General features: G+C 38.4%; 2 protein-coding genes across 2 annotated transcripts in view; one reads left to right on the forward strand and one right to left on the reverse strand.

The window, feature by feature from the left end:
• Window positions 1-20,684, forward strand: part of cep89 (centrosomal protein 89) — a 63,474-nt gene that overhangs the window by 28,608 nt on the left and 14,182 nt on the right. The window lies entirely within an intron of this gene.
• The window catches only part of zgc:165481 (uncharacterized protein LOC100073327 homolog), a 20,491-nt gene continuing 818 nt past the window's right edge, over window positions 1,012-20,684 (reverse strand). The window contains exon 2 of the mRNA XM_042434342.1: window positions 1,012-1,754. Coding sequence (XP_042290276.1) covers window positions 1,012-1,754 — 743 coding nt within the window. The remainder of the gene's footprint in view (window positions 1,755-20,684) is intronic.

Genomic DNA, 20,684 nt, shown 5'->3' on the forward strand with positions numbered 1-20,684 from the left:
AAAGATTTTGTGACAGACATGTATCAACCCATAGATGTCAGTGCACCAATGCTTTTTCTCCATACAAAATACAATTATTTATGATACTTTCAGTACCTGATGGCAAGACCAGCACAATTAAGATCTATTCGATTGTAGCTTTAACAAGAGGGAGAAATAGATTTTGCTAACATGTAGTGTTATCATTAATGCTGCCTATAAAACATTAATAACATTCACTAAAATAAAAAGAAGAAATTTAATTTTAAAAGAGCAAATTAAAAATTAAAATATTTGCTCTTACCTGGTGACCTAAATCACCTTCAACATTAATTTACCTCCGTTTTTGTTATTGGCCTAACTAGCAGTAATCCAGCCATGCTTAAATGCATTTGTTCATCAATTTAATAGCATCCTGAGAAAATTAAGTAAATAAACAGATTGCTAATGCGTAGACTACTGAGGTACTTTCTCTTTTCAGTTTGCTCTTGTGGTCCATCATATAAATACATTTATACAGACATCCCAAAGTAAAGTTACAAATGAGTAAATCCCACCGTTCGCTTAAAAATGATTGCAAGATTATTGTCGGCAAACAATGTTGATATATGAGGGCCCAGGTCGCTCATGTAAGTCAAAGACTGAAGGTCTGCTCTCAAATTTTAAGTTAACGTAGGTGATACACACAACACAGAGCAAAAAAAGTCACAGAAATACATCACAGAAGTGCAGGTATAGATGCTGCTCCCACTACAGAGTTGTCAGTGGTTCTGTTGCTCTTGCCAAACTGTCAACAGCAGTCAGTCTTACAAAAGCAAACACCAACGCTAAAGGCGGCCTTCTTAGGTCTTCTCATTGGCCCATTATTTGCATGAGGATAATTGACAGGAAGTGTTATAAAACATGTTAAGGAGAGGGCATTACCTTACCTTTGGGCCCCTACAGTATCTGTCCACATAACACACCAAATACCTGTTCATTGGAGCTAACTTTATTCTAACCCAAGACCACCAGTTCTTGGGTAGCATCCTACTAGCCCCTATTGGAGCAGTCACACATGCCCTGGCACAGACACTGACAGAATCCATAGACCAGGCAAACTGTCAGGCTTGATGGCACCAAACTAACACATACAATACCAAGAGTCACTCTCTGAATGACCAACAAGTAAATTCCCAGAGGCAGTGAGCCAAAATATAAGAAACCCAGCAGCCAGACCAGGATACGTGGGACATGATTACAGAACTTGGACAGGGCATCCTGATCAGCAGGCCCATTGGAGCCCAGCGACACTGAGTCCAGGCTCTGCTCAGCATATATGTCAGAGCTGCCATTGCGGCTCGGGGAGTGCTGTGAGTCCCTCTGCACTTCCATAATGGTGATGACCAGGCAGTTGGAGGAGTCATGAGACGGGCTGGAGGACAAACTCTTCGGAGTCAGGACCACCTCCCTGTTGTGGTCAGAGCTCCAGGATTTGTCCCGCATTGCCAAATGGGACATGATGTTAGCATCATCAGGCAGGGCTGACACCTCGTACTCTGTGATCTCGGTTTGGTGTCGACAAAAGGGGCAAGAGATGCTGCCTGCACCATCAGCAATGTCCAGGATCTTAATGAGGCACCGGGCACAGACCCGGTGCAGGCAGTCCAGGATCTTAGGCTTGCGGTTGTGGGCATTGTAGCGCTGGTAACAGATTTTACACTCTAATTCCTCTGGTGGAGGACAGTCCTTTTCTTCTAACTCAGCCTGAGGACAGTCCATCTTCAAGTCATGTTCTGGGGAAGAAGAGAAAGATATAGAGGTAGAGACATATTGAGAAATTAGGGGTTGATATGTAACTATTACAGTATTACATGTGGCTTTGACTAGAACGTTAGAGATGGCACTGAAACAAGCTGATGTTTCTGACAACAATATCTGCTATGTCTCTGCCCAGCAGATAAAGGTCAGGGCTCTGCCTTTGTCTCTGGCTGCTTCTAGACTCTGTACTTGCTGCTGATGAATGATTTATGGTTTGGGAGTTGGCTCATGGTGTCATCCCAGAGCCCTTTGTGGCAAAGCAATAGCCAGCAATGCTATTTATTGATCTTTGGGGAGAGTTGGTAAGGACAACTGCTTCTTCACATTTCAGCATTTTTTGTTGATTCAGTGTGTTTTTGTGTTGAATACAGTTCTTAATTAAGATGACCAGCCCCAAATTGAGGGTTTTACTTTGTTAACTTGATTTATTTGTTGTTCAATGATATGAAGCCATGTTTTGCTTTCTATTTGGTCTGTTAGGATATGGAAAAATGGAGCATAGTAATTTCTTTGTTAAAAGCCATCCACCCCTATTTTGGCTACACTACTAATGTCATTGAACAAATGAGTGGTTTAGTTAGCATTAATCCAGGTCAAATGCAGGAAATGAAATTCATTATAACAAAGCTATTGGAGGAAAAAAAAAAAATCAGTGTACATCGCACAAGGAATTGATGAGTGCCAAAAATGCAAATTAAAAATCACCATACCTCAAAATCATTAATTTTAAAGATGACTCTGTATTTTCACCCATGGCCAGGAACTTTATCACAACCAATTTAATGAATGTGTGAAGAAAGACATAAAAACACATTTAAAATATAGTTAAGTATTGATAAAATAAACAAATTCCACAAAACTATACTAGCAGTACTACCCGTAACAGTACTGTACAAGGTAATGCCAACAGCTTCAAGTGAATTATACAAAATTACTTACAGCTACTAATTTTCTAAAGGGCTGAGACAAGAGAACAAGACACAGCAAGAAACTGTCAGTCATTATTAATAAGTTCAAATAGCTGTGAGCATCCAGAGATACCAAGCATGAGTAAGAATGACGCTAATGAGCCCCCACCTACTGTACTCTGCCCTAGACCTTTATCATGGGAGATTGCTGTCATCTGCGGGTACATAAAAGATTTTTTAAAGGTTTCAAGACCTTCATAGTCATAATAAACAAAAAAGAAAGTATCAGAATAATAATGATTAAATTATAAAATATACAATGAACAGATTGAATGTTGTAAGTAGTTACTAGAGCTCAAGCCAATTAGTTTACACTGCATGCTCACTCTAATTAATATCATCTTACAATTAATTTTAATTTAGTTTTCCTTTATAAACTGCTACCTCCAAAAATATTTTTTTACTGATTTGATTCATATATTAGGTCGACTATTTTAAGCCTTTTTAGAGTGAAATAAATGTATTCTTAGTCATTTGACCATGTCCCTAAATGCATACATTTTAAACTTGAAACATTATAAACCTAAGGAAAATGTATCCTGCAAATTGGTCATTAAAGGTCTCTGCACACCAAGTCCGTTTTTTTAATCCATCATCTGATAAAATAAATCTCAATAATTCACTTGTATTATTTATCATTCATGTTAAGTCGTTAATAATACATGGCAGTTTGCTAAGCGGTGAAGTGAAAAAATGTCTTTGCATGGCGATAACATGTTGTGGTGGCAATGCCTGTCAGTAACATCAGTATTTTGATTCAGTGGGACTATGATAATGTGGTAACAAGATACAGGAATGATAGTAGTATGTTGGTGAGGTTTAATGTGTTGGCATGGTGATAATATGTTCATAAAGTGGTGACCTGTTGGTAAAATGGTAGAATATTGGTGCAGTAGTAACTTTCTGATAGTGTTGCTGTGTTAATGGGTGCAGTGGGGCAGTTTCTTGGACTGACTGCAAGGATAAATAGATGTTAATACTTACATTGAGCAGAAACATAGTTGTTTGTTCAAGGTCAACTAGAAATACTGTACCTGCCATTATATGAGTTTAATATTAGGTGCCATGCACAAATACACTAATAAATCACATAGTTTCATGTTCTCTTGCACTTAGCCTCATGGTGTCCTTACACAACCCAATGAGAAAACAAATTGAACTCTTGTTTTCCAGGAAATATGTCATTACAAGAGCTCCTAAAATACAACTGGGGAATGGGGCATGGATTGAGAAGGCAAGAGCAGAATTGGCCATGATATGGAAGAGAATAATATATAGAACAATACTGACTATGGCTGACATGAGCCCAACTAATAAAATAAAGAATAAAAATTCATCCTCAGTTTTTGATATTTAGGCTAACACTAAAACACCTATGGTTTGTTCTGCTGTTATAATGCGACACACAGAGCGCAGAATTCAGTCACTGTATTCTAACAACTCATTAAGGCATGACATAGCTGCTAAATCAATTTCCAGCATTACTATCAAGTTTAGTTTATATATAAATATTATCTCAAAACATATCTGAACCACAATGGGTTTTCTGATACCTAACCACCAGAGTCTGAGCCTGAAACTCATGTCTTTAGTAAAGCAAAATTAACATACTGTGGATTTCTTAGAATATCCCTGAGGTTTGTGAAATAAGTGTGATTGTACAAATAGACCGGATGCTTAGCTGCAGGTGTGTCATTTTCAGAACACAATTTCATATTCTCTGCTGCTGTGACGATGGTGTTACCTTATAAGACTGTTTATTCCTGTGTACTTTGAGTGGTATCTCAGGTCACAAGCGATCTGAGTTTCACAAACGATATGCCATTGTGTTGTATATTGGAAATGATCTTCTTTCTTTTTTTTTTAAAGTATTGATCATCTCATTAATTAATAAAACGTCTTTTTTATGTAAGAACAGTCTCTACTCTTAGAGTAGAAAATTAATTACCTTGTCCATCAAGGATTATGGACACAGTGTAGTATGTGCATGTATCACTAACTATTTTAAAACCTCTCATTGCTTATTATCATAAAGTTGTGTGCTTAGTTCCATTTGCTTCTGCAGATTTTGGGAAAACATTAATTTTTTTATGCATTCTTTTGAAATAGCCTGCGGCAAAAGATAAAGTATAAATCACAATTTTCTACAGGTAGAGAAATATGCAGTAGTTTCTTTTTTAACTGACTTTTTTGTTGGGTTTTTCTTGTTATCCCGGCATATGAGTGTGTTTGTGTGTTTGAGTCTGTGTGCAGTTGACAAGAAAGAGGTAAATGAGCAGGCACTGTGTACGTGGTTGAGTCAACACAACGGCACAAACTGTGCCTGTACTATTGCACCAGGATAGTACAGTATGTCTGATAACTCTTGGATATGTTGTTTCAAGTGCACCTCAAGCTACAGAGGCTCACACTCGGGCATGAGAAGATGCACCCTTTTCAAACTGTTCCTATTGGTCCTGGTTTCCCTTGCATTCGAAGGTTTCATGATTTACAACAGTTCACAGAGTTGTCCATTTTGTGCCTCAGTGGTGCAACTGACATGTCACATTGAGGTCAGAAAACACAGCAGTCTTGTTCTACCTGAAGAAAAGATAAAGAGTGAGAATTCTAGGCCTCCAGAAAAGTGCACAAGGGACAATCATCACCTGTGGTCTCTGAGGGCCACGCATGTGCCCTGTCTCTAAAGGGGTGGACATGATGTCCAAGGATGCCCGCTGCTTGTTTGGGTGTGCCTACCTGGATATGGTGGCACAGATCAGGCAGCGTTTTGGCTTGCCATTAGCTGACCTTCTTGTGTCCAAGGGGAAAAAGCTATGTTTCCTCTTACTCTCCTGTAACCTAGTGATGTTTGCTCACCCAGTGTGGTCTTAGAGCCCACATGTACCCCTCCTCAGGGGAAGTGAGGAAATGTCTTCCTGGGGTCAGAACTTCATGCCCCAGGTGGATTCTGGATGTGGCTTGAATGGTAGTGTTAGGCTGTTCTGGTTTTGCTCACAACTCCCTTAGGTCTAAAGTTGATTGAAATTTCTACCCACCCGGTTCGGGGTAAGTGACTCATGGTTGAGCAAGGAGAGCTGAGCAGCTCCATTGTCCTTGTCTCCACGTTTATATGGTTGAATTCAATTTGACTCAATAAAGGTTAAAACTGCCAAAAAAAAAGTCTTTTGCTTTTGTGAGCTATAGCTGCAGTTACTTCATTCCAGTGGTTACTTGCTTTACCTCTATACAGTATTTGGTCATTAACAAATCCCCCTCCCGTCAGGAAGATGCTATATAAAGACAAGCTAGTCATTCATCCATTCATTCATGACCATGAAATATGGATTGAATAGGTGGATGTTGCATCGGCAATTGCCCAGCAGGACTCTCTGTGACTTACTGACCGTTAAATATTTCAGCCACCAGTCTGTTGCGTTAAAAAGCCTTCTGAAAAATGTCAGAAAGATGCCAGAAAGAGCCAGCTCCACTCTACATCAATCCCAGGAGCAGAATTACCTAATCTTCCCCTGAAGTCCTAGACAAATAAATGTTGTAAAGAAAGGGCACGAGACTGGGATTGTGCAATAGAAAATGCAGCCCCTTATTATGCAATATGCAACATGAACTTGAACTTAAAGGCAACAATTGTTTGTGATGCTATCCAACTGTAAACAAACATTCTTTTTTTTTTTTATGAATCCTCTATTTTTTATTCACTCAACCTTTCACTGCACCTTAATACAACCAGCTACTGTCAATATGCATCAACAATTTGTAGCTGCCAGAAATGTGACCCCAGTTCCAAGTTTCCTAAAGATCCACACATGCAACTAACCTCTGTTCTTATGTTTCAAACCTCTCATTAGACTGTGCACAGACTCATCTAGTTAGCAGCTATTCAGTAATGAACTTATGAATGTTATATCTCAGTAACACTTTGAGTGAATTTCTTAAAATTTGGCACAGATATCCACTCGGACTCAAGGATGAACTGATTAGAATTTGGTGGTCAAAGGTCACTGTGACCTCACCAAACATGTTTTTGGCCATAACTCAAGAATTCATACTCTAATTAAGGTCAGCTTCACTGTGACATCATAATGTTCTGCAAAAACACTTCTCTGGCTGTTATTCAACGCCATAAATCAGGAACAGAAGGGGAGATTGTGACCATATTTCACATTTGGTCTGATACTGAATTGGTGACACTAATCTTGGGTCTCACCTTGAAACTGCGGTGATTGTATAGATCTTCTGTGTTGCCAGGTTGAAGATGTGTGTGGAACATCCACATTTTAGAATTTGTAGCTTCTTTGCAGCAACATCCATATCTGAAGCATCATCTACTGTCATGGCAACAACTTTGTGCTCTATCAGAATCAGCTTTATTGGCTGAGCATGTGAACACATAAAAGGAAAATACACTTAATACCTTTTATTAAATTCCTTCAAAGTTTTCACCACAAATATTATATGATTCTGAACAGACATGGATGTAAACAGCAACTTGACTGGTTGGCGGAGGCATACAACTGCGAGGTGGTATTTCTAGTTTTTAAATGTCATTGATTTTTGATGATAGAGCTAAACATTGCAGTTTGAGTTGAGTAATTGCATTGCAGTGTGCTATTGTGAGGTTCCTGGTGAGCGAGGGGGAGCATCACTATGTGCAAAACTATTAATCACCACAGCCTATTCCATCACCATGGTCCCAGCAATATTGCCCATGTCATCACTTTGCTGGACACACCACACAATGTCCTTACGGCAGCTGACCAGATGGATGGTCCAGAGCAGCCCAGCTTTGTTTTCAGCTTGGAAACACAAGTTTTAACTGGGCTGCTCTGGTTCACCAATCTACTATTTTTCCATGCTTTACCTGCCACAATTCAGCACTTATGGGTATGAAAACAATCTCATTTGCGCATACCCCTGCTATTACAATGGAGGAAGGATGTGGTGGTGTGGCTACTGAAGCATTATAGGGTTTGCTTTGTCATGCCAGGCAATACTTTACTGCTGCGATGGTGGTCCTGTGATCAGATAGAAACAAAAGGCAGGGGTATTATTTTATTGACAGTATGTGCAGGTTCACTGTATTTTCTTTTTGTCTATTTTTTGCTTTGTATGAAGAACACTACAAATCCATCTGTATGCTTTGCTGCTAGAAGCTACTGATATGTCGGTGACAATGGTGATCCAGTATAGTCAGTTATTAAAGATACTGTAGTAAAACACAGACACCACATCCGAGATCACAGTGAGGTTGAATTTGGGTTTACTGCTTGCCATCATCTTTGCTGTTACTAGAAGCACCATCTAATGGCCATTAGACACTAATGTATTAACTTACACATTAATTTGCAGTTTTTGCTAGATGCTGAGGATATCTGTGTCAAAGGTCTACCAAGACATGCCCAGATATCCAGTGGTACTGTAGAACATCCCAATTAGCAGTGAACTGTCTCCCACTGAACACACATCTCTCCTTCACACTCTGGATAGTATTGCTAGGTTACCAAGCTGCTGGGGTTGTTAACAAACTGGGCACAATGATCTCTGTGTATTGTGGGAGTGTTAGAGAGGTTCAATGGGATATAGGTGCCTGATCAAGGCTGTAGAAGGACGAGTGACATATGCCTCATATAGGGGTGTGGTGGCACATGACATGAAAAAGTGGTCCTAAGACAATAAATAATCAAGAGCCGTGACTAATACTAGTAACTAATACATATAGTGTATTAGTAAATGTAAAAGTATGTAAAAGTAAATTGTAGTTGTAAATAGTAAGTAATACAGTAATATTGTGGCAGAATATCAAAATTATTTCACATGAAGAGAGAGTAATGTAAGAGAACATCTCCTAGTGTTGTGGTTGACTGATTGATTGACTTGTGCACTGACTGACGTACTAATTAACTGACTGACTTATTGACAGGTTGACTGACTGCTAGGGTGGTGAATATGTCAAGTTTGAAAGGTGTAACAGTGATTTGAAAATGTTTATGGTGCTCCTCTCTGGAAGAGGAATTTCACAGTGGAGAATGTGGGCCGAGGCTGATATTGGATGTTTGGCAACTGGTGGATTGGAGAAGAGTTGTAGGAATGGATGAAATTGTGTTCCTGCTCCCCAGAGTAATGTGGGGCTCCAGTGTCACCTCCTTGTGTGATCTGGGTTATTACATTGGTCTTTGGAAAACACTGGAAGTCACCCATATTATGTTGGGTGACTTCCAGTGTAGCAGTAACATACTGTAGACAGGAGGGCATGGTGTGTAGTGCAATGATTAGGGAGTAAAAGTGTCTGGTTTGAAGTATCCTTGAGCAAGATGCAGAGGTCCAGATTTACTCAACGTTTTACACCTTATCTCAGATTAACTGTGATGCAACTAAAAACTGGCATTATTTAAGCACACAAAACTGGAAGCTCAGCGCATGTGAGAAAATGAAGAAAACAACAGAAACAAGTGAACCCTTGGGGGGATATAGAGGAAAGGTATAAATATTTATCATCATCACAAACTGTACACTTTTTTACAAAGCTTTTTACTTTTTACAACCACCTGAAATGTTGACACAACCTGCTGCATAATGAATACTGCATGATGGCCAAACTCTTAAATACCTGCATCCATTAAGGGAACCTTATTCACAGCCTTCAGTGCATTGCATTTAAATTAAAACAAATGTCAGAAAAAAATCAATCTCATTTCTTTTTATCGTAATTATGCAGCCTCACGTCACACCAACTGAAATTGAGAATGCGGTTTGAAAAATAAAAAATGTGATGTTACTTTTCACAGACCCACTGGAAAGACACCTGTTGCAAACTGGTCACCCGGTGAAAATGTTTGTGGTTATTTTGCAACAGCATGGTGTTGGTTGGGCCTGAGGCAATATACTATAGGTACTCGGAGTGGAGTGGCATCTGTGAGACTTCATTTACAGACTGCTCACACACACTTCTGTCCTGTCACCTTCAGATGGCTTTAAGAATTTAAAAGCAGGTGTAGATAATAGATGCTGGAGGTTATTGCATTCCCATACAGTATCACTCTTGCATCATCTTTGGTGAAAAGGAAAATACCAAATGATTATACCATTACTTATGACAGTCTTCAAGCAGTATGAGTGCCATCTACAATCTTCCAGTAGTGTGTCAGTCTTCCTCTGAGTTGTTGCAGTGGCTTACAGCCAAACAAAAAAAACCCTTTTTTTATGTTGTACCATCTCTTTTTTTATTTACGTAAATATAATATTACTATTTTATTATATTTCTTATTAATGAACACTCACCTTTTCTCAAGTGGAGCTGTATAACACCTTTGTAAGATGTTTTGGCATCTTGTCGCATTTATACAAGTCTATTACAAATAAACAAATCAAACAGCTCTTCTGTAATACTTAATTCCTCATACTTTCAGTCAGCTATCTTATTCCTGTTAGATGTTGTTACATTAATTAGCATTTTTATTTTAGCATCTCAAGTTTTCAATTATTTTTTGTTTTTACACCTTGGTGATGATAATTTATGGACCGATTCCACCAGTTAAATGTGTCCAATCATTAACTGTGTAATTAGCTGTTGCCATAGTAAATCCGATGCTAATTTCACATATACAGTTAAAGCAGTATGTGCCTCTGCCTGTGCATTCCTTCCAGCCCTGTTCATGCTGTTCTTCAGCTGACCCTGAGCTCTCACAGGAGGTCAAGACCAGAGAAGAATTTACCCGTGGGGGAAATCAATAAAGTATCACATTAAATTATTCTACAAACCGCTACCAGTAACAAGTTGGTATTTTAGAAGCAGAAGTGCTTTGATCAACAAGTTTTCTTGCATAAAGGAAAAGACTTTGATCATAAAAGCAAAGATAAAAGCAAAGTCTAAGCTGTGTTTCTCCCTCTATAGAAGTCTGTTCAACACTGAGCCCCAGATGCTACGACCAGAATTACACAACAGTCAATATTCTGCATAGATCCTGCCAAGACAAACTAGATCAAACATTGTGTTTAACTGCATTTATAGTATTATTTATATGGAAAATAGTAGATTTATGCTTTCCACTGGAAAATATCATTTAACTAGTAAGTAAGTATGGTAGGTTTTAGTCTGATTCCACTGACAGTGTTTTCTCAATTTAGGAAAAAAACGGGAGTCCTTGAGTTAACAGTACAAACATATTACTTACTAAATGCATACTGTATGTTTTAAGTGGAAAAAGCTGAGAAAAATTCTCTTTACTGTATATGACTAACGGCTAAATCATGGATGATCTGCTTCCTAACTGGCAACACATTTGTGTGTTTGTGGGTTATCAAATCTCCCTTTATATATGAAAGGCAAGATGGGACACTTGTACTTCCCATCCCCGATGTTCTCTGCTCCTCTCCCCTCCTCCTCTCAGTGTGGATTGTTGACGAAAGCTTTGACCTTTGCTGTCAGAATATCTGCTCGGTAATGCTTCTCTGAATTATGCCATCGATCCAGAGGATTATGTTCATGCTGCTGTTGGCAGATCTTTTATTTTTGTTCACAACAATTAGTTGTGAGCAGTCTATTGGTAGACCTCCTGTTTTTTTATCAGTTGACCTGTTAAAATAAGTAGAATAAGCTTCAACTGTACTAAATATGATAATTCGAGTAGTAGCACAAGAACTTCACCTTTTGCTAATAATATTTTGGTGACACTTCTGAATTGTCAGAGCTTTATATTCTTGCACCTTATATACTGCTCTGAAATAATAATACATTTTTTTCTGAGTATAAATGCATTTATATTTAGTCATACAGCCAATACTGTTATCTACTTGTTTGACAATAAAACAATCTTTAATGTTTAGCTCATTGACATTAGAAACAACCGACAGTTCATATTGCTCTAAGGTTAATGGAACTCCTCTGTTTGAGTGGTTCAAACTGGGATTTCAGATTTTTACATTTATTACAAAACTGACAAAATTGGATTTGGCAGTTTGAAATAGCAACTTATTAGTGATGAACAGTTAATATTCATTGTCTGTGTATATGATGAAATGATTTGGAACGATAATAATAAGCTGCTGTAGTACTTTTGCCTTTTAAGGTGTTTTTTAGGTTTTATATTATGTATGTATACTTCATATATTATATATTATGTATTAGATAAATAGCAATAGAGAACAGGAAATGAGGATAGAGAGAGATGGGGAATGTGGGGAAGGTCCCTGACAGTTGACTGTTTCATGGTTTGTGCCCCAGGCCCACCAGGAAATCCCAAGTTTACTTTTTTAACAACCCAATTAAATAGGGTTATTGTTAGGGTTAGTACTCAGTGCTCAGCCTTGCATGATAGTACAGTGGATAACTGTTTCATATGCAATTAATTTATTGTGACCTCCCCACTCCTTGTTCTCCATGTGACTGTTTCTGTCATCAAACTGAAATTCAGGCATTTTTCTCTTATCTTAAACTGTTACCAAGACACATCTGTGGATCTGAAATGATGCATCTGCCACAAGCAATATTCAGTTAGGACCACATTTGTCAAAGTGTATATTATCATAAGAAGGAATTACTGTATGTCTGGGGATGTGGCTCAGTTAGAAGCTCCCTGCCATTTAATGCAGGCATGCAGGGGAGTCTAAAGCAGTAAGAGAGGTGAATACTAACAGAACCTGCTGCAACAATAACAGAGCTAACACTAATGTGTGAATTTGTACGAATGTGTTAACACTGTTGAACAAAACCCAAGGTAATAGTAACAGCATAACATAAAAATTAGGTGCACATTAGTGCAACACAGATGGAAATGGGGGTTATGTTTTTAAATTGATGCAAGGAAGCTGTATAATGTGTCAACAGTTCACTGACACAGATAATCTGAGCATCTTACTGTCACAGATTTGGCAGGCATAGTCCATTAAAGGTGGATTTATTCTCCTAATGGCAAGGTGTTCCTGCAGTCCTATCATAGAAGCCTCTGATGTAGGAATAGATTTATTATGTATTATTTATTGCAGCATTAGATTTAAAGGTGCAGTGTGTAGGATTTAGTGGCATCTAGCGGTGAGATTGCAGATTGCAACAAACTGAATACCCCTCCCCTTCCCCTTCCAAGCATGTAGGAGAACCTACGGTGGCTTCAAAACTTGTGAAATACACAAAAGGACCCTCTCTAGAGCCAGTGTTTGGTTTGTCCATTCTGGGCTACTGTAGAAACATGGCAGGCTCTGTGGAAGAGGACCTGCTCTCTATGTAGATATAAAGGGCTCATTCTAAGGTAACAAAAACACAATGATTTATATTTTCAGGTGATTATATACTAATTAAAACATACTTATGAATATTATATTGTGTTTCTGCCAACTCTGTTCCATTAGATGATACTAAATTCTACACACTGGACCTTTAACCTGTTGACTACTGTGGGACCAACGCAACCTTTTATGAATCTGTAGTTCATTATCAGCCCATGTTGTGCATTTAATATATTCCCAAAATAATTGTCTGCATTTTTTCAGTTTTTGATACAGAGCAATGATGGGAAGCTTTGTGCTGGAAACAGATTCAATAGAGTAGAAAGATAACCAAAAACAAATTTGTCAAACTACCAAAGGCAGTTAGTAATCATGTTTAAACTATTTTATTCACTCTGATAAAGAGCAACACTCACTGTGTCTGTCCTCCATTTGCTTCATGTTGTTTTCACTATAAACAATTTTCCGTGACACTTGCAGAAGCATAAATCCATCTTAAGAAGTCAGCTGAGAGTTTGGCTCTCTGTACAGTAGCCCACTGGCTCATCCAACCCATTGGAACAAACTTCATTAGATGCTGGAATCCAGTACAAACTAAAAAAAACATTTAAAGGCATCATGTGGTGGTTCACTAATGAGTACTGTTGCTTCAGAGCAAGGACGTGTGAGGTTTGAACCTAACTGAGCTTTGGTTAGGTGATGTCTGAATGCTCTCTGTGTTCATGTGGATTTGCTTTTGGAGCTTCAGTTTTATTCTTAGTGTCAAAATGCTGCTCTTAAAGCACTTTCACATATTGAGTGGCTATTGATGCTGCCCCCTCATTTTCCAATGTAACAATTTAAGTATCCCTGTTGCCACCATACAGTAAGTGTCAGTGGCAAACAGAGTGTGGCTGCTGTAACCCTCATGTACTGTGCATCCCTGTATTATTACTGCTGCTTATTGGGTGAACAACTGTTCAGCTTGATATCACAGTACAATATCCACATCACGACTGCACTGTTGTGCCCTGTTGCCTCCTCATCAAAATGTAGAACACATTTGTAGAGCAACATGTCCGGCAGAGCGAGAGGTAAGCACTATTAAGATGCCATCAGCTCTGCGTTGCAAAAATACAGAGCACAACTTCTAGATATGTGTTAAAAGATTCACATTGTTATTCTACCCTTCTAAATTATTCTAAATTATTTTATGCAACAGATGAGTGATAAGCAGAGAAATAAGAACAGAGCTAAGAGGGTAAACAGAACCAAACCATCTGTTTCCACAGCTATAACATGCAAATGCCAACAAGCCATGTGCCAAACCATTAGCACTTAAATCAGGAAACCAACGTGTTTTCCCACCTGCCACAGAGTCTGGCCCATCTCAGCCTTTTTCACTGTCTTATACCATCCAACATATAGGACTCAAAATCAATGGTGGTCGTGTGCTTAATGTTTTGCTATTTGCTTTTGGTAATTTTCCATCCTGACTGAAGCACCCTGGAGACCTATCGACAGACATGCCAATTAACTTGTTTATGATCAGAAGTAACTGTGACATTGACTTTGACAATGGCAGATGTTTGTGTCTTGAGCAGGAGAGCTGAGTTAATCTGATGAGCTGTGGGATGTGTCCTTTTTGTCAGTTCTCTACCGAGAACAGTGCATGTTTGTGTGTGTGTAATGTGTGTGTTTGTGTGCTACTGGCAGACATGTCTTATGCCTTCTTTCACTGAAGTTTTTCAAACCCAGCAGACAAAGACGATTACTTATGCCGTCTCAGCAGAAGAACACTGTTTTCAGAGAAGCCAGAATCCCCCAAACATCGCAAATCTACACCACTCCACTTTTATTACACATACCCAGCAGTATTATCCTTTGGCGCTGTAAGCCATCTACCACACACCTGTGGACTCTCCACACCGCAGGAGCTTCACTCCTCAGCAAAGGTCAGATTTTTAACAAGAGGTAGCAAATCAGACCCTCCCTGAGTTATACACCGCACACCACTGGCTTAGAAGGAGAATTGTCCTCTTTTATAACCTTTACTGAGCCAAGAAAAGTTAGCTGACCTACAGTTAATTCTCTTTTTAAACCTCACCCTGTTTCACAGTTATAAAGTTTTATATATTCACACCTTGAGGCTGCCCAGATATCCACATGATTCTGCTGTTGGCCACTGGGAGCTCCGCTGTATAATCCTAGTTTTCTATGGTTCGGTGGTTAGCCACTGGATGTACAACCACAGTGTTGGTCTGTTGGCCTCAGCAGCTAAGAATTGCAACCACAGTCTTGCAATATCTATCACTGGAAACTCTCCAGTAAATGAACAATGTTTTACTCATTACTGGAGCACTGTAGGGAGTGACCGCCTTGCTTGCACATCAGGAACAACTGTAAGAATCATACAGTATCTTGCTAGTTCCTTCAGTCACAACTTCACTTGCAGTTGCTCTACTGCATACCTGCACCAGGTGAACCAGTTGCATGGATTCAACTTCCTGTATTGTCTTCTTGGGTTTCAGTAAGCTCCCATCCAATGTATCTACTTGTCTACTAGTAGATGCAGCAAGATATGCAGTTTAATTCTGCCTCCCCTATGGAACAGCTCCATCGCCTTTTCTGGATTTTCTTTTGTTAAGAACATTAGACAGCCAATTGCAGCAAAAAGGTTAATCTGTTTACACATACAATCATGCTTTATTGTTGATGGAATGGAGTTGATCGCTGCAGGGATTTTAAATGACGTTTCAATTAATGAATTGGAGAAAGGGAATGATTTTGTTAGTGAGGTTGCAAGTTTTTATTAGAATAACAACAAGTTGGCAAATAAAAGGAGAGGCAGGTGTGTATACTATAGCCTTTAACACAAAGCTTTCAGTAGCAGTTGTTGGCTGTGGCACAAATCGTATTTCAGCATAAGGCAGGACATATGGCAGTGCTGATACATGGTTTGCTTTGAACAGGTGGCAGAACCCAAAGCACTAATTCAGCTGGATTTTCATGTGGACAAACCACAAGGAATCATGTGACTGGTTGTTTTAGAGAGTTAATAGAGTGAAGTAATGCAAGCGTTCTCAGGTGGATAACTCAAGTGCACTGTTAGTTGTTGCAATATATTTCCAATGCTCCCCCAAAGCATCCACCTGTAGGCTCTGGCTTTTATTATGGGTAAGTTATTATTGTCAGTTCGGAGCCTGGATGCCATATACATATCCTGTATTCAAATAAAAATCCATTAAACATGAGTTGGCTGACTGAATTTTACTCCCAATGATTTTGAAAGTTAATGTTCACATGTTCAGTATAGCAAAACGACATGAACACACATCACCATTGATCTACTGCCAAAGATGGAGTAGTTTTTTTCATCAGTTAGTTACTATAATAACGATAGAAATAAAAAATAAAGCAATTGATTTGATGAAGCTGTTCATACGATTACAACGGACCAACTATTTCAGCAATAATTATAATTTACTGTATCTCACCTCGTAAATGGTCACTTAGTTTAGTAATTAATGTTACACAACAGCGTTTACATCGCAATGAGTTTCAAGAATAAAACATGAGACGCTACTTTTGCTGAAAAAATAAGTTGGAAAAGAGGCTGATGCTGCTAACCCTGCTAACATGACATCTCCTTCATAAAAGAGCAGAATATCGAATTATAACCGACCAGTTTGATGTGTGTAGAGGTGTGTGTTGTTTTTCATTAGCAGCCTCATTTTCAGGCCATTTAATGAAGGTGAACAGTGAACGGCCGTGCGTAACGGCACTGCGCTCTGGCTCAGCAATTCTCAAAGGCTGCGGATTTATCAACATATCAGTCCTGCTGCCTTCAGATGCCGCAGGGATTTACTGAACTGAAGGAGAAGCTTTTAGCAGTATAAACAGCTGTTGACAACAGATACTATAAGAATCACCCACATCCATTTATAGATCAATGTAGACTGATTTACTGACTTTCCTGCTGTAACCAAATTAAATGTTATTTTCTGTGCTGATTTTAGTTGGAGAGTGTTTAATTGAAATACATTATTTATATTTTAAGCGCTAATCCATTGTTGCAGCACGTCTGCATTAAGTATATAGTTTGAAACACAGGCACCTGATACTGTTTCAGTAGCCTATGTGATGCTCAAAAACAAAAGGATTTTATGAGGATGAGGTATGACTGTAGTGTTCTACTTTAGTCATTCATCATCATTCCATTTTAACGCTTAATTTTTGAACTTTGAGTGCAAAATTAAGTTATTTATCAAAAAAATATTTGGCAAACAGTATGACTAATCAACAGGAAATGACTCGGAAAAATATGAAATACCTTAAAAATGCCAAAATACACTGGAGGGGTGCTTTAATACAGCTACAATATCCCACTGGATTGTAGCAAAAATAAAAACTTGTCTGTTCTGAATTTTTATTATTTTTGTTGTTACTATGTGGAGAAGGTCAGCCAGTCTCTGGGCTACAGCTTGGAGGGGGGATATATTGGTTTGGCGTTGCTCAGCTCAGCTTGCCGTGAGGGCTAAATGTCACTGCTTCAGCTGGGCTGATCTGGCGCCCTCCTGCCTCCCTGGAGGGTTGATGGCCAGGCTTGGGAGACTTTTACCTTCCCAGATTATAGTTCTTTAGCAGAAAATACCTATTCTATTCATTATTGAGCACAACTGAGAATTAGCACCCTAGCTAGGAAGAGAGCTAGGGCCATACTCATCTTAAGGCAAAGGCTCTTAATTAATCAAGTGCCGACTGTATAATGAGATTAGATTTAGATTAGTTTTAGATTCATATTCAGAATCCACTTGTCAGCAGGACCTTGTATCCACCTTGTTAAGAGAAGGCTGGTAGTGTGCTGTTCCTGAGCTCTTAAATGTTTGTTGAGTACATCATGAACGTGTCTGGCATATGCTCATTTTTGTCAAAGCTGTTTGATCTCGTGTGCTACTCCATGTCTTTGACTTCTCTTTGTGTGCGTGTGCACTGCAAATAACCTCTATGGACTATTCATCATCTGGCAATTCATCTGCTTAAGCAAACTACAACAAATGAGTGAATGAGAACATAACATGGACAGTTTAGGGCAACTCCATGTATTCCAAAATATGTTAAACATCCAAATTATTGCATGTTTGACAAACCTGTTTAGTGTTTGCTGCTTTGGGAACATGTTTGGTTGGTTATAGTTCGATACATAAAGATTATGACTTTCTCAAACCCTCAGAAATGTAAATCAGAACTTTTACGAGTAAGGACCATGCTGATTCTAGACACTTTTAATCTTTCCCATTAAATAGGGCATGAGAAAATAGCCGGTCATTGTTGCTGACCTCTAAGTACGTCAGACTATTGCAGGACGGTGGCTGACGACATATGCTGCCACCTAATAACCACCTAGACGGTCACTGATAAAGAAGAGCGGTGAGCATGTCACCTATGCAGGATTAAGTGGGAGAGCCTATCCTGCCTGTACAGCTCTTCAGAAAGTAGAGCCTGTGTGAAATTGAACATAGGGCTGCTGCATTTACAGTATGTACTAATACTGATGTATTCACAGTTAACTATCTGTTGAATGATGTTCATCATTGCTGATTTATTTCTTTGTGCTACTTCAGTGTGTTCGTAAGACCTGTGTTGTATACCTGCTCTCACATATATAGGTAAAGACACACACACACACGCCAGCCTGCACTCACAGTTGTATACTCACAGTAGTGTTTGTAAGGTGTTAGTAAATGAAAGCCAGATCAGGTATTTAATCAGTCAGACACATTATTTTCGACACTATGATTAAGTGCTTACTCCAGTGTTTGCATATTGTTTGTCTTGCTTCCACATTCTCTGCACCTGCACACACATCCTTGTGGAAACCTGTCTAGCATAGCTTGCAGTTAGAAGGTCTAACAGCAACACTGAAGTGAAAAGCATAGCATTTTAAATTTTGAAATTAACAGTTGTTAGTGTGAGGATGCATTGATGCATATTGTTAGGTATTGGTTGAAACTACTGATGCTTGATTGCTAAAAGAAAGACTGAACCAAAATACCAATAAGCTCCTGGGAAACTGGTGCTGCTATCAGTATTTTAAAGTAGTAAAACAGATATTTTCAAATTGCCTACTGTCAAAAAAACTTCTTCCCAACGTGTCTAGCCATTAGCTAATGATGATGTGTTCATAAGTGTCATGCGAGCATGTCATGGTTCTGTTTATGTTGGTCTTCTGCTCGGAAGATGGTGTTGTTAACTTAATACATGTAAATAAATTGATTTGATAAGGTAGAAAGCTGCATAATGAATGCACTGGCTAATCCTATTAAAAGACTGGAAAGCTCATATTTGCCTTTTTTTATCCATTTTTTTATTCACTTACACGCAGATTGCAAATGGTGCCACTGTTCCATTTCACAAATGATTATCACTTGCAAATTACAGATGAATTTGCGAGTGACTAACATGAGAGGGAATGATCTCATGTTGCAAATTTGGTGGAACTGGCATCTGAGTTTCACTGATAATGAAGATGATGTCATTTGGCATGGATGATGGTTTTAATGTTTGTTAACAAAGACAATTATTTATAACTTCTAAATGGACTATATTTTCCTTTGACTCTAATTTTTGTGGACTTTTGGTCTGGAAATAAAACTTTTTGTATTGTGAAAAGGGTGATAGTGGTGGTAGACAGACTCCCTTCAGTTTTCAGCTATGAGGAAATTAGTTCACTATAATGCCCTAATAATATTCACCTGAGTTCATTCACTTCGTTACTGCCAGTAATACAAAATAAATCTTAACATAGGAAGTTACTGGTTCCTCTTTTTATTTTGCTAATAATTCTTAGCTGTTTGTTTTGTTACAAATTTAAGTTTGTACCTTATGGAGTCACATATTTTACATATTAGTTATAAGGCCCACATAAATTAAATGCTTAGAATGAGTTGTTTGCTTAAAATGTTTAATGATGATGATGATGATTATTGTTATTTTTTATTGGCGTTACTGCGATACTTACAAATGTATTTGCACTCAGCCTGCTAAAAAAAAGAGAATTTTACCCACTCCTTTTCACCCAGAGTAAAAATCATTTTTACATGTTTCTAATGCAGGTAATTAATTTTTCTACTGTTTTTAATCAGGGAGGCTCACTGAGAGCATTCAGAAAACAAAATAAAATGGAATTATTAGAATATTATATTATAGATTATATTAGAAAATTATTATTAGAATGTAATAGTAGAAAACAATTATACATGTAGTCATAGAAAAAGTTATGAGATATTTCTTTAATGTCACTGAGGGGGTAATGAAGTTCTGCATTTCAGACGTGGTTCATCCGTAGTGCCTTGCTTTCATAGAAAACTGTTGATCTCAGCTACCTGATGCTCCGTTGTATCTAATCCCTCTGCTTAGCCTTCCACTCAGTCAGCCACACTCAGTTGTCACAATGACCATTCCACATGTACCCACAGAGAAGCATGAATAACACTGTTTCCTTGATGATGATTGGTTAGCTATGCAAAAAAAGTATTTGACATCTATTGCTGAAAAAGGCTTTATAAAGAGCAGACTCATTGTAAGTGAATGGTGGATGCTTTCTGTTGCTTTCTGTGTATGATGGGCAAGAGCATTTAGGGGGTGAAATATGTTCTGTGTGAGTACATCATGTTTGGACAATTACAACTCACCAGTCTTCTGATCTGGTATCATAATTACTAGATTTAAAAGTAAGGGTAG

Source organism: Thunnus maccoyii, chromosome 1 (assembly GCF_910596095.1).
Source record: "Thunnus maccoyii chromosome 1, fThuMac1.1, whole genome shotgun sequence".
In the NCBI taxonomy this organism is placed as follows: domain Eukaryota; kingdom Metazoa; phylum Chordata; class Actinopteri; order Scombriformes; family Scombridae; genus Thunnus; species Thunnus maccoyii.